Source organism: Coffea arabica, chromosome 1e (genome assembly GCF_036785885.1).
Source record: "Coffea arabica cultivar ET-39 chromosome 1e, Coffea Arabica ET-39 HiFi, whole genome shotgun sequence".
Taxonomy (NCBI): Eukaryota; Viridiplantae; Streptophyta; class Magnoliopsida; order Gentianales; family Rubiaceae; genus Coffea; species Coffea arabica.
In genome coordinates this window covers 43,053,414-43,067,915 of record NC_092311.1, presented here as the reverse complement: position 1 = coordinate 43,067,915, position 14,502 = coordinate 43,053,414, and the positions used below count along the sequence as shown (strand labels likewise).

Sequence of the window (14,502 nt, the reverse complement as noted above, 5' to 3'; positions counted from 1 at the left end):
ACACTAAAGAAAGAAAAGAATAGATTATGTGCAGTTACATTTTATCCATAATGTAATAAAATCTAATTGTAAACATATTTTAATACTTTACCCTCTTTTTGTGTATTTTCATATTCATCTTGTTTTCTTATGAAACATTGATGAAATAATAATATCTAAATAGTAATTTTAATCTTTTTTTAGGAGAAAGAAATTAAAAGAACTACTAAAATATAGAAAAAGAATTTTAAAATGTTAACAATTATTGTTATAAAATTTAGTGTTCAAGATTTTCAAGATTTTTTATATTCAAAATCATGATTAATTTAGTACGAGTGACTAAATTGTTTCTCTCCATATAAATACGTAATATTTCCTAAGTTGTAAGGATAGTAAAGTCATTTGACCACCCATGAAGTAAGCATTGGGTTCCAAATAGCAAATAGGGGAGGTAAGTGATTATATTTTAAACTTTAGGGGAGGACAGCGGAATTGTTAGAATCCTCAATGGAGGTTTGAAATTATCCCTTGCCTTTATATGCTTTACATGCTATTCCGTTTGATGTGATTATAGTAGTGGGATAATATCATAAACCTACCCTGAAGTTTCTCTTGATATCACCTAGCACTTCTAAGGTTTTAAAAAATCACTTACCTCTCTTACTTTTATTATTAGTGTAACAAAACTTTTAAAAGCTCTAAACTACCCTTTCACTTGCTAAATCAAAATATTCCTAAATCACTTTGTTCACTTCAAGAAAACCATTACCTTATAAATAATCTCTTGCAGTAGTACCACATCATAATACTAAACCCCATAAAAATATAAATTTAAAAAATAGAAAAGATATTTGAAAAGAAATACACTTGCACCAATTCCACTCTCCATATTCAACCCTTGTCCAAACCGTTAAATTGTACTAGTCATTATAAAAATCAAATCAAAATAAGCAATATCACACTTTATCACAATCACAAAAAATAAAAGATAAACAAAATTCAATTTATTATAATTTACAAATAAAATACTGCATAATCATCCAAAAAATAGTAAGAGAGAATGATAAAGAAAAGGAAAAAAGAACAAAGCAACTTTCGTTTCTCTTTTTTTAATTTTTGAATCCCATTTATTTAATATGTGAATTATGTGTTAAGTGAGATTTAATATAGTCTTTTTATAATTATTAGGGAAGGTAAGTAATATTTCTAAAACTTTAAGAGTGTCAATTGATATTAAGAGAAACCTCAAGGAAGGTTTCTGATATTATCCCTATAGTAGTGCACAATTTGCACAAGTCAGGGTAACTTCAGATCGGGCAATACATTACAATAAGCACGGGGTGAGACGATCCATATTAACAAAAAAAAAAAAAAAAGAGCAGGTTTGCAAATCATGCAGCCAGGAAACTGCATTAACAAAAGAATTATCAAATCCTTCAACACTCATTTAAGTAATGAATTCAACTCCATAACTGACATCCTTATGCTATGAAGATCCTCCTCAATCTTGTCAGACACAAAGCAGGAATGGCAAGCAATTGCCTCCAACAGCTGTGATTTTCTCTCCGTTGCTACTGCTTTTGCTCTCATTAAGTCCTCTATTTTACTTGATTCTGACTGCACCTCTTCATCCAAGATCCTCATTTCTTCCTCTTTTAGTTCAGTTTCAAACATATGTTGATGATACTCGAGTATCATGTTCTCAAATTCATCCCTTCCATTTTCTTTCATCTCTAAAAGCATCTCTCTTTCTTTAATGATGCCCTGAAGCTTGTTGCCCATCTCTTCCACTGACTGCAGAGTATTTTCTATCTCATTACTGACAACTTGTATGTCAACCTCCACCTTCCCTAGTTTATGGTTCATATGCTCAATTTCCTTTCTCGCGAGCCCAAGTTTTTCCCGAGTCTGCTTTACTTGATTTTGCAATTTTGTCTTCTCTTCCTCAGACTTCAAAAGCTCAGTTGCTTTACCACTCAGATGCCAACTCCTCTGTGAGTGACGGGCGTCTGTTTTTTCAAAATTATCTATGGCAAAGAGAACCTTATCATTCTCTAGTCTTCGTGTTTCTTCCTCCACTTTCGACTTCAGGTCAGCCAGGTAGTTTTGCATTTCAATTTCAGATTTTTTTATTCTTACATGTGCATCCATCATTTGATCTTTAGACGCTTGCAGACGGGCCAATTCTTGTTTCTTCTGGTTTAGATGCATCGATGAAGCACTCAACTTCTCTCTTGCTTGATCTTCACGTAGCTCAAAATATCTAATTGATGAAGAGAAGCTCGACAAAGAGTATCTCAGTGCTGCCAACTTCTTGTCAAGAATGACTCTCCTCTCATGAATCTCTGTAGAACAAACCTTCGATAATGCATACTCTTGTTGTTTCACCTGTAGGCCATTTTCTAGCCTTCCAATTTCTTGTGATAACTGATCAACCTCAAGGATTGCTCTCTCAAGCGTACCAAATATACTCAAACTTTGTGCAGAGTTTGAAATCTTCTCTTGTGCTTCAACAAGCTTCTTTCTAAACAAACTCACATCTTCTGACAAGCAAATTGCTGCTGACCTGTCATCTACTTTTGGACTACCACCAGACTCCTGATGCCCCAAACTGGTTTTGTATTCAGATGAACCAGCTTCATTCGGAAGTAGGTCCCCTCTTACAGATTCAGATTCATTTAGCATGACTGTTTCAACTTTATGCTGTGCACTTTGCCCTGAAACTTCATTCTCTGCAAGATTTGCGATCTCAGAACAAGTCAAATCTTCAGACCTGTCATTGTCCTGACTACTAACAGAACATTCACTGGAGGCATCCTGCACATTTACTTCATACAAACCACTTTCCACCAACAAGCTTTTTGCATCAACAGATATTGAATTATCTTCTAACTTAAGAAGATGTCCACCCTCCATCATTGTTTCGACGAAACCCGTTTTGTTAGAAGTAACATTCTCATCAACAGGCATGAAAGATTCTTCAAGCTTCAGATGATTTTCTTCATACATTTCAACAAGCTCAACTGGGCGGTCACACTCACCTCTTTTCTCAACACTTTTCTGTTCATTGGAGGCCAGAAGTCGTTTAAGTTCATCCCTCTCTTGCATGGCTTTCTCAAATAGCCCCATCAATTTCTCATTTTCTTCATGCATCTCCAGAAGTTGATGCTTTACATTCTGAACCTCTTTATTCATCTCCAGTTGCTCCCCAGCAAATTGGCTGTCATGATATTGTTCTTCTTCCATCCGCTCTTTGGATTTATGAGTTTCCTTACCATCAGCATGATTTTGTGCAACTGCCGCTTCATATAGTTCTATCAGTTTGTTATTATCTTCAATTAATACTTTTAGCTTCATCTTAAGTTCATCATTTTCTTTGGACAAGAAAATGGCCATCTGATGAGATTCCGCTTCCCTTTGGCTTGCTGCAGCAATGGCATCAACCATTGTTTTTAGTTCTATCTGCTCAGGTGGAGCAGTATTGGGTATCTGATTCTTGGCCATTGAAGGAAGACCAGGCTGATTTCTCAGTGCATCTTGAGTCCTCTCAGCTTCTAGTTGTCTTACCAAGTCATCTACATGCCTACAAGATTTTTGGACACCAAAAGAGTACTATGGGATCAGAAATGTCCAAATTCAACTCTGAAAGCGAAGAAGGGCAGAAGGTTCGGGTCAACTATATACTAACACCAGAATCTATTACGTATCACCGTCATCCAGGAACGAGAGATAACATGGGTGACCATATTCGGGAAAAACAGAGAGCAGCTATATACCTCTGCAATTTTTCTTTTTCATCAACACAGCAATCAAGCTTCTTCTGAAGACAAGTCAGTTCTGACTGGTTCTGAATGGCCTGATAGAGTTTACATAATCTTTTTTTAGTTTATGGAACAAAAGTTTCGACAAACAAATAACTAGATAAACTATAAACCCTGTTATGCTGCTAGTTGCGTGTATTTTGCAAAACAGAGCTTTCAAACTGCTAGAAAGTTACCTGCATACGAAGGAACTCATTCTCCTCATTGATCGATGTACGCCAGGGTGATGCAGAGCCCTATATTCGAAATATTTTATACGAAATTGGTGCAGTCTGTTAGTCAAGATTTTTTACTGAAAAACTGTAAACTTTATTTGACAAGTTACAACTCATTCTTTTAGCCGAGTAGCAATGCTGATTGGTAAAGTTTCTATTGCCTTTGTGGGTACTTGTGATCCAAAAAATATACATATGTATTATGTTTTCCAATGGACCCATAACCCAAAGGCTGATGAATTACCAGCCTGCTTACTTTTGCAACTATAGGAAGCAGTAAAGAAAAGTTCACAATAAAGGAAATTAACAAAAAAGTGCAATATGTCTTACATGACTAGAAAGCAGTAGATCGTCACCACTTGAAAGTGTAGGCTCAGAGGTTTCTTTCTGTGTGACATAGATAGAGAACAATGTTATAGTAGCCATAAACAAGCTAGAGACCTTCTCTGGCCCATTACACTGGCCAAAAAGTAAATAAATGACAAATCCAACTAAATCAGAAGTGTAAACTAACCTGAACAATCATCGGGTCTGATTCGTGCATGAGTTTCCAATCCAGAGCTTCTAGCAACTACAATTCACAAGAAAATTAACAAGGGCTATATTCTAGTGTGAGCCAATATAGTAAAACACACAGAGCAAGGAGTCCCAAAATGCCCCTAAATGTTATAATTCCTAAGGCAGGAGTAAACTAGGAAACATCTTTCGCTCCCTTGCTCTGAAAATGGACATCTATCTATATACATGTATTTGTGTAAACGCAGAGTAAGTAGTATTCTTCCATGTTTCTCTAGTTTTTAGTTGTTGTTTGTCTCATTTCCCAAAGGGACCAAGCTATCGAATTTTAATGATGAACATTAAGTTTTAAATAGCAATAACAGGAAGCTGATATCTGTGACTGTTCAAAGAAGGAAAAGGTAGATATGGGAAATAGGGAGAAAAGGAGATGTGAGAAAGATAAAAATAATCTAGTAATATATCGACCTTGATAAGTACTCTATCATTCTTGGCCAGCCAATTCATTCAAGAGATGGCATTATCCAATTTTGGGAAAAAAGCAGGTGATTTAATTCAAAACCCTTTCCAGAATTCAATTTCTGAGTTGAAATCTACTAAAGATTGTTTGATACTGCAATGTTAGTGTTTATTGCTTCATGCAACGTAGGCAACATTACAGAATCAAAAATAAAAGAAATACAACACTAAGATAAGAAAATAAGGTGACATGCCGTGCATTTACCTTGTTTTGCAAAGTCATTATCTGTTCATTCATTCTTTCACGTTCCCCTTCCTCATAAAATGATTTAAATCTGCATTGTCAAGAATAGAACACAATTAAATCATATTCTTCAGAAAAAAAGAAGAAGACGTAGATCATGATATTCCTAAGGTGATGCAAAGCAACTAGGGAAAATTAAACATTTGATTCCTAAACTTTCAAAAGTCCCTGGTCAAAACTATCAAACACGATTGGCCTGTTCATCCATGAGTTGTTGAAAGAAAGAGAGCAACAAAAGCTTGCCTTCTAATCTCTTCTTTCAATCGCAGGTTTTCCATAGCAAATCTTGTCGCCTCCTGGTTGCGATCAACCTGAGCACGTAAGACCTCTATTTCGTTCAAATGTTCCTCCCTTTCTTTTAGCAAGTGAGTCTCAGCTGAGATCTTTCCAGAAGCAACAGCTTCTAGTCTCTTTATTCCTGCTTCTCGAAACCTTAATCTCATCTTGAGACCTTGGATCTCATCTTCTCTTTGTTTGGCCTAATTCATGAAAGGAAACAAAAAAGTTCTGTAAAAAAGTTAAGGACAAACTTCCAGATCAAGTCATCTTCTTTTCTAGACAATTTGTCATCATCAGAACCTGTGCCCAGACCTTTTGAAACAGATAGAACAGAAGTTTAAGATGTTTATAGTAAACATACCAGCTTCATTGCAGCCTGACTTTCATCAGCCAGGGCCTTTAGTGCAATGTCTTTATCCTTTTCCCTCCTGAAAGCCCCAACTAGGGCAACTTCATACTCTTTCTTCTGAAAATATAAACTCTTTTATCAATATTCAGAACAGGTTTTAGCAATCTCTTCAGTATCAGGAAACAGTACTTACAGTTGACATTCTTTTGTTAGAAGTAAGTGGACTTGATAGACCATTGAGTCCTTCCCATTTAAAGTTTCCAGGGGATCCGGGAAAAGATACTGCCAGAGGATCAGTTTCATGGTTCTCAGCTACTCCATTTGCTAGACTTCTTAAACGTGCCACTTCTTTCTGTAAACCACAGGCAAGCAGATTATAAAAATGTACGGAATAATACCAAGAAACTGTTGCTGACAGTGATATAACAGTCATCCATCATCCAGCAGATTTAGGCGAAGATAATTGCCAATTCTGATGATTTTATAAGCTCTATTTTTGAAGAAAAGTATAAGAAACAGAATAGCAGTATCAGATAATAAAAATTAATCCAAAATGGCATAAACCATAGATGTTTAATCGAGCATTCTGTCTATTTATGGCACTTAAGTCTTAACAAATCATTTTCCTTTTCAAACAAATGTAAAAAAATCATCACACAGATGAACACCAGCTATGGCAAAATTTAACTACATCTTAAAGAAATTACAACAGTGAAAGCATCTCCAGAAAAACAAAGGGTTTCACAGCAAATAACTTGCTCTGAATAGGTTACAGACTCAAGCATTGCACAAATTTTAGGGGGAAAAAACCGAAAAAAAGTATAGGATTAGACTCTTTCATGGCTTTTACCAAAAAGTCAATTGCACAACAAGAAGGATGAATGAACAAGGTTTTTGCAGAGCATGATACCTTCAGATTTTGGATCTGAATCCTCATAGCAAGAACATCTCCTGAAGCATCTTCGTTGACAATAGCCTATATAATTAACAGAAAAGATCAAAAAAAGATAAAACAGAGAACAGAAAACACAAAATGTCAGCTTCAGTCAACAGTGATTGTGCTCTTTTAATAAATCTTCAATCAAGTTAAGTTGCATCCTAACAATTCATTCGTTCTGACACATTTTAAACTACTAATAGTTCTCCTTCCTTTTCAAGACAATAAGTATGCCACAGTAAATATAAGCCATTGCATTTAATGACATGCAATTTGTGTTAAGGGACCAAAAAGCTATCAAAGAGAAGTAACTCTACAGTCAATTCTATGTTAAACTAATAACTCCAAGTGGAATGTTTCCTGTCTAGATAAACAAGTGTGAGAGTAACCACCACACCATCATGCCATGGCAACCTTTCAATAGGCATACTAGGTGGGCTGGAATAGGAAACCTCAACTATCGCATGCAAGAGATTAAGTTCAAAAACAACAAAATGAAGCAACCAGCTGAGTACAGCTTACATGATTTTTTATGTATTTGGCACGTTGGGCAAACTTCAATGTGCTCAATGTCTCCAGTGAACAGCTGCAAGGCACCGTTTTTTTCATTAAGAACAAACATATCAATATTCAGAGTAAAAGTACAGGAATAAAAGAAAACATATCAAGTTGCTAAACAGTTGAAAGTGTTGCGGCCCTAAGATACTCTTTAAGAAACTTCTTCAATCATATACAAGTTCATAGGACACACAAGTATATTAGTTCAGATTGCTAACCTGCTAGATGGACTGATATTAGCAATGATACTTGTTTTTGCATTTCCACCCAGTGAGTCCTGAAACACAGGGAATAATCAGATCTGTACTAATACAATATTTGTGCATTTCCAGTTAGTAAAAACACAATATCAAGATCTGTACAAAATGCGAAATGACACAAGCAACAAATGGCCTGCACAAGGAAATCTGAGAAAACCAGTGCATAAATGAAATAAAATAATCCAGATGGCAAACCATCAGAGAAATAAAAATCATTTCTACCATTATAAGCAATGTATAGTTAAATGAAGCTTCTCACTGCTGATGACCATTATTTCTACCATTCAGAAATGATACTTTAGACACATTTATGCTGTCATTTCATCTGAATATGTACTAGTGTTGATATTAGATATCAAGCCATAAATAACTCTAAAGGAAAAGGAAAATCAATACTTAACTGTACTACAAAAAAAAATCTAAAAAAACTGATTCTCGATTTTATGTGATCTAAATTGATTTGGCTGCAGTAATATGGTCACAATCGCACCTATTTATTGAACTTCAATCAGCATGCACATCAATCACTCTGTACAAGCATGCATGCAGGAAGAATATGAGTTAAATGCTAGTTGTTTTTACCTGAAGCAAAAATGTGAGCTTTGAATCTCTATAAGGAACATGAAGTGACTTTCCATTGGATACATTCACAAGGTTCATAATCACAAGCCTGTGCATCCCATAATGAGTTAAATATTCAAAGGTATAATAAAAAAGAACAAAACTAAGAATATGTGGACAGGGAACAGCACTGTAAATTTTCAACAGCTCGTTTGTCAAAAATTAATGATATTAAAGATATGAGCATCACCAACCCTAATGTGGAAAGAGATTTGTTGATGTTGGTAGCTTCCTTTAAACGTTCGCCTTCTGCACCGGAGCTCTTTTGCCTGTAATTGTAAGATTAACATAGTGATTAATAGTTGAATCTCTATATAATGCTATATCATTACTCAAATGAAAAAAATCTTGTCCACCATTTTGTTTATGTACCTCTCAGAACCAGCTAAATCAACAAGATTAAGCCGTGCAAACCTATGGTGAGTTACACCTTGTGATTCCCACTGAAACGAAAGAAATAAGCAAATAGGTTACATTTGTTAAATTGAAAGTTTATTTATAACAAGCCAAGAAAAATAGAGCAAAAACAAGAATTGTATTATTGTTACCTTGCTTTCTAGCGTACAAGTGAACACACTATGTGAACGACTGCTAGCATGATTCATATTGGTTGCAGCAACCTTTCTGTTTGTTGCCCCCTGGATGATATTCACAGGCAGAAAGGATAAATGCAATTTGCAAATTACCAGGTTAGAGAAACTCTGGTGAACAAGAATGTAGGACAAATCCTGCAGTTTACTAAATTATGACAAAATGAAAATAACAAAGTAAAATGCTACACCTTTAGAACCTAAAAGGGATAATAAGCTGTCTGATGTTTTAACTGATAGCAATCTTGGACAAAACCCTGTACACTTCCTAGCAAAGTTTATCTTCAAGGGAACAATAAACTAGGGTGGGAAGGGTGAAGTTTTGTTTATTCATTATTTTGTTAGAAATCCATCACTAGACATCATGACCTGCTCCAGTCTATAAATCTGTAAAACCACTTTTGTCTTTCTACAGCAGCATGACCCAGAATTATGACAAACATAGTACAAAAATGAAGGATACTTCAGTTCCTACAGCAGAGCAATACTTTTTGTTGTGTAAGAATTAAAATTTAGATTTACCCATTTCCTTTATTAGGGAAACTTCGTAACAGGGTCACAATCTAGAAGTATATACCAATCCACACTTTGAATTAGAGAACAGGGTATAGTACAACAATCAATCTTGCCATAATAAGACTAAGAACTTATAACATGTATCATAGGCATGTCATGGCTTACCTGAAGAAGTTTCTGAATCACATCTCGAGCACTTGTCACTTCTACCTCAGTAAGATTCTCTACATAAATTCCCTTCTTATTATCTTCTCTTATCTGCCAAGCCAATCAAAGCTCTCTTAAGTTGTCATTTCACAGGAGAGGATTGTGATAAATGTGAAATTCCACAAAAAATGACATCAGAGTGCTATAAATTGTCAAAAACCTGTAGATTCACAGAGGAAGGATCCAAAAGATCAAGAATTTGCTCATTGTATATTTCTAGAAAAGAACATCTGCAAGTAAATCTTAGTTTTTCCTCTCTCCGTGCCTCCCTTTCCTGTAGAAGCAAAAAAACTGTAAGTTGAGATGAATAATGTGGATCTTTTAACACTCTGAATATTTTGATGATAACCTCAACCTTACAAGTTGATATGCCATTTAAAGTTAAAGTCAAATGGAACTATCTAGCTGTTTCCATATTAATGTGCTCTGCATTTGCATGAGGGCAATGCACGAAAGATAAGTCACAAGCACATGAATAAGTTTACAACTAGAAGAATGTACTGTGTTTTGATATTTGTGATATCAAATGAATAGAGATTTTCCTCATTAGTAGGATATTTCACCACTTACATAATTGTTTTGACAAGTCAAAAACAAGTAGCATGTGAGACTTCTAGAACAAGATTAATCATTTCTGAAATATACTCTTGCAATCAAACTCAAGTTGATTAAAAACTCTAAAAAGGAATATTTAATTGCTTAAAACCTTAATGTACCCCAGTATAAATCATTTGATTGAGGGAACTCATCCATCAGTCGAAATACAGAAGCCAATAACCCATGTATGCTGAAGATGCATCTAAAACGGATTTAATGCACCTTTTGAATTCTTGAAAACAAATACTCAAACACTCTAGGTGTCATCCCACTGTTGACGCTATGTCTTCTGGTTCCTCCCTCTATATCTCCAAGCATCGTGTGAGTTTTCCCACTTCCAGTCTATTTTTGGAAAGAAAAACAAAGGGAAATTAAAATTCTTGTATCAATTAGACAAAACTAAAAGAAAACACAAAGTTCACTGCTAAATAACTTCATTGTGAAGAATATCTAAGTTCAAACATAATTAATGACCTAAAATTTTACTTCAAAATAAAAATTTCCACAAGTTTTTGCATAAAGTAAGAAAGTATACAATTGGTGGCAGAGTAAACAACTAGGATGTTTTTTTTACTAGTGGAAAAAAAGGAAAAAAAAAACAAGAGTCCTCTAATGAGGAAAAAAAGAACTATGATTTCTTTTTACTAGAGGAAAAAAGTGAAAAGCAAGAGTCCATTAACTGACTCATCCCAAGCAAACATTGGAAAAGAGTGGTCTCCTATGCAATTTTCACCAGAAGCTTGTTTATTTTGAAATTGGGACTCCAACTTGGATCATCTCTAATTAATGCCATGAAGCCTAACCTTGTATCTAGCTACTGACAAAGTTATCCAGAATGAATTAGAAATGAAACCAATAATCACAGAGTCCTTGACTCACTTGGCCATAAGCAAACATGCAACTATTGTAGCCTCCCATGCAATTTTCCACCATGGGTACCCCAGCCACTTTAAATAGCATCTCCTGTTAACATATGTTCAAAAAAAAAGAAAAAAAATGTTAGAAGACATAAGGAACAAACGTGAACAAATAGACATAGTAACATGAAAGAAATATTTACCTGGCTAACAGTTTCATCTGCAATAAGGTCGAAGGTAAAACGTGATTCAGGATGTCCTGTCCAAGTAATTGCCTGAGAACTATCTTGCCTGACACATCTGCCATGTCCTTGCAATGATATCTCAGAGCTACTCAAAGGACGAATTCTTATAATAACCTGCACATTTTAGAGATAAATATAAAAACACTGACCTAAAATGAGTAAAACCTGAACTTAATTAAAACGTTTGAGCATAAATTGAACTCTGGAACAGTTGCCACATACTTTATACTTAACTATTCTCAACTCTAAGGATAATCCACTTCCTACTAGTATTAACTATTCAAGATTTACAGGTGTCCATTAGCTTGGTGTCTCCTTCCTAAGCTCGTTGAAGAATAGCTAACAAAACATAAATTTTCAACAAACTTTTGAGCTCATCGACTATTCTGCTTAATATTCAAATTATTTGAGTTAGCTATTAAAATTTCATATTTTATTTAATTGAATGAGCAGTTTAAAACTTTTAGTACACAATGAATGATTTCTCTAGTTTTTTCCTTAGCTAGCAACAAAGAATTATGAGAAGTCTATCAAATTCTCTTCTAAAATAAAATCAGCCAACTATCACAATCCGCAATTTCTATTTCCCACAACGAACAGGGAAATATTTAGCAATTCAAATCCTTCTTGCCTGAGAAGCTCCTCAGGCAACAAGTTGATGAGGTACAACCTTCAACGCATTAAGTACAACACCAAACTGTTACACATTACAGCCAAGTCCAAATTTTGCAATCGGTTTTTAAAGTCTGGAGCTTGCTAAAGAAATATTCTATTCAGTATCCAAGCTTCAAATCTTTTACCTCAGCTTCATCAATATCAGTTGAAATTCAGCAAAAAAAGAATTGAAAATGAATGTGAAAACCTAGATAATCAGTACCTGAATATTCTGCTCCTTCCAGAAGGAGGGGTCGTCGTGAAACTCGAAACTCCTAACGAACGGCGTAGTTTTGGAATCATCATCATCATTAAAACCACTCTCGCTGAAACTCCTAATAGTCAGGGAGTTCGCTTCCTTCGTCGCCGACTTAAACATCAGATCCGGGGTGCTCTTAACTGCCGGCATCGCCGACGAAACTTCCGACGAGGATGAAGAAGCATGGTCGTGATATCTGAATCTGGACTTAATCGCGCTCGCTGCATCAGAAAACAATGGCATTTTCTCAGCAAATTCAGAACTAAAGAAGAATTAGGGTTTAGCAAAATCTGGATTAATGGAAAAGATTAAAGGAAAATTTTTGGGATAGTTTGTGAAGAGGATTTTGTTGTTTGGGAGTGGAAATGGGGAGTGTGAAATGGAGGCGTTGGAATTTGAAAGAGGGGGAAAATTTTGAGAGAGGGAAGATCGGACGGTGGAGGAGGAAGGAGATGGACGGTTAGGATGCGGGATGGAATTCAAATGTGGAGGGGAGTAAAAGAGAACCGTTAGAGGTTTTTTTTTGTTTTTTGTTTTTTTAATGTGAAATTTTGAATCATGCGAGTCAAGAAGGTGCAGCCAAGTGGGGCAGGTTATTGTGTCCTCTATTGATTAATGATAATGGCTTTTTATTTATTGCAAATGTTAATCGCAATCCACTTTTTATAATGACACTCTTTTTATCATTTTTATTTATTAAACTATATGATAAAAAAATATAGTGAGAGTGTCATTACAAAAAATTATATCATGACGTCAAAAAATGTTAATCGCACTTCACTTTTTATAATGATAACCCCACAATCATTTTTGTCATATTTCATAGTGTGTTTCATAAAGGGATTATTAAATAGGTCGTGCTTTAATTTTTTTCCCCTTGATATACAATTATCTACCAGAAAAATCTTTTATTGTTTATTTTTTTATCTTTCCTTTCTTTCTCTCTCCCTTAATTCTTCTTCATTTTCATCGTCCTTAGTCATTTCTCCTTTTTGAACCAGAATCCTCGGTGCATCCATCATCAATAATCCTCAACCAATCTTTCCTTTAAATCACATCTAACCCACTGAGATTTATATCAAATGATTCAGTTTATTTTAGAAGTTTCAATTTAGCTATTTGATTAAAAAGTAAAAAAAAAAATCCAATATGTAAACATTTTGTCATGCCTGCACATCACACCACCATTGCTTGCCACCATCACAGGCTTGAAATCTAATCGAAGGAGATGAATCGTTGGAGAGATCAATGTTAGACCAAAAGTGAATAAGTAAAATAATTTCTATTGTTGAAATGGTGAGCTTGTATTAAAAAGCAAAAAAAGATTGACAATGTTTATGATACTTGTTTAGTTGTTTTCACTTCTATTGCCAATTCTTTGGTCTTTTTCCCTAGGCTAGGAATGAGTTGTGCTAGTGTTGTGACGAGAAGGAAGAGTTTAGTAAAATAAATCCAAAAGAAAAATTAATTTAAAAAAAAAAAGAACCAAATTGTGGATGTCATGCAAGGGGAGAACAACTCTTCATGAACTATGACAATCACCTATATACATTGCGTGGCAAATGACTTAAATGATTAACCTAAATGGAAATTTATAACTCATAGAGATTGTCTATGAACTTTCTGTTATTGACAATTCATGTCACAAAAAATTCTACATTTATTTCACACAAACTTTTACATTCTTCGTTAGCGAGTGTCAAATATTATTTACCTTGAAAACATTTGTTTTGGCAGGGAGGTTATTTTAAAATATTTATTTGAAATAATTACCGTAGCACTTTTTGTGATATGATATATGTGAAAGATAAAAAAAAAAAGTGGTTGGAAATTGTGTTTATGATGTAAGCAGAACAAATTTTGATTTTTTTTTTGTTGCAAATCTTGATAACCAAACATACCTAATTTGTTCTGGCAGTAGGCTAACTACTAGTTAAAGGAAAGATCATATGCACTATGGTATCCTTGGTGCCATCAAGAACGAGTTAATATACAAAACAGCATTCAACAACATCATGATCACATAAAAGGTTGTATAATTATTGACCTTTTTAGTGATGTTGTGAAATAGATGTGTTCGAAATTTCGAAATGTCATACTTACCCTTAAATAATCGTCATATAAAGTTGTGAATTTGGAAAGGGACAACTAGTACCCATGAATAAGTTGCAGTATTTATCTATTTTTTTTTCCTCCTTGAATGCTTTTGTATTTTAAATCGACGATCAACATTTCAACGTCATTTCGAAATGAACTTGTTCTTCGAGTAAAGAAAATGT

The 14,502-nt window shown here is 34.6% G+C and overlaps 1 protein-coding gene across 1 annotated transcript; it reads right to left on the bottom strand.

Moving 5' to 3' along the window:
* Positions 1-1,182: 1,182 nt before the first annotated feature.
* LOC113704569 (kinesin-like protein KIN-12E) lies at positions 1,183-12,610 on the bottom strand. The gene is made up of 22 exons (XM_027226463.2): positions 12,188-12,610; positions 11,269-11,424; positions 11,088-11,171; positions 10,431-10,550; positions 9,772-9,885; positions 9,570-9,662; positions 8,847-8,936; positions 8,671-8,741; positions 8,493-8,567; positions 8,260-8,347; positions 7,636-7,694; positions 7,382-7,445; positions 6,833-6,898; positions 6,116-6,274; positions 5,935-6,039; positions 5,538-5,773; positions 5,256-5,325; positions 4,530-4,586; positions 4,346-4,402; positions 3,977-4,036; positions 3,756-3,835; positions 1,183-3,562 (listed from the first exon to the last, which is right to left on the bottom strand). The coding sequence occupies exons 1-22, from the start codon at positions 12,464-12,466 to the stop codon at positions 1,423-1,425; spliced, it is 4,323 nt and encodes a 1,440-aa protein (XP_027082264.1). The 5' UTR covers positions 12,467-12,610; the 3' UTR covers positions 1,183-1,422.
* Between the last annotated feature and the right edge of the window lie 1,892 nt (positions 12,611-14,502).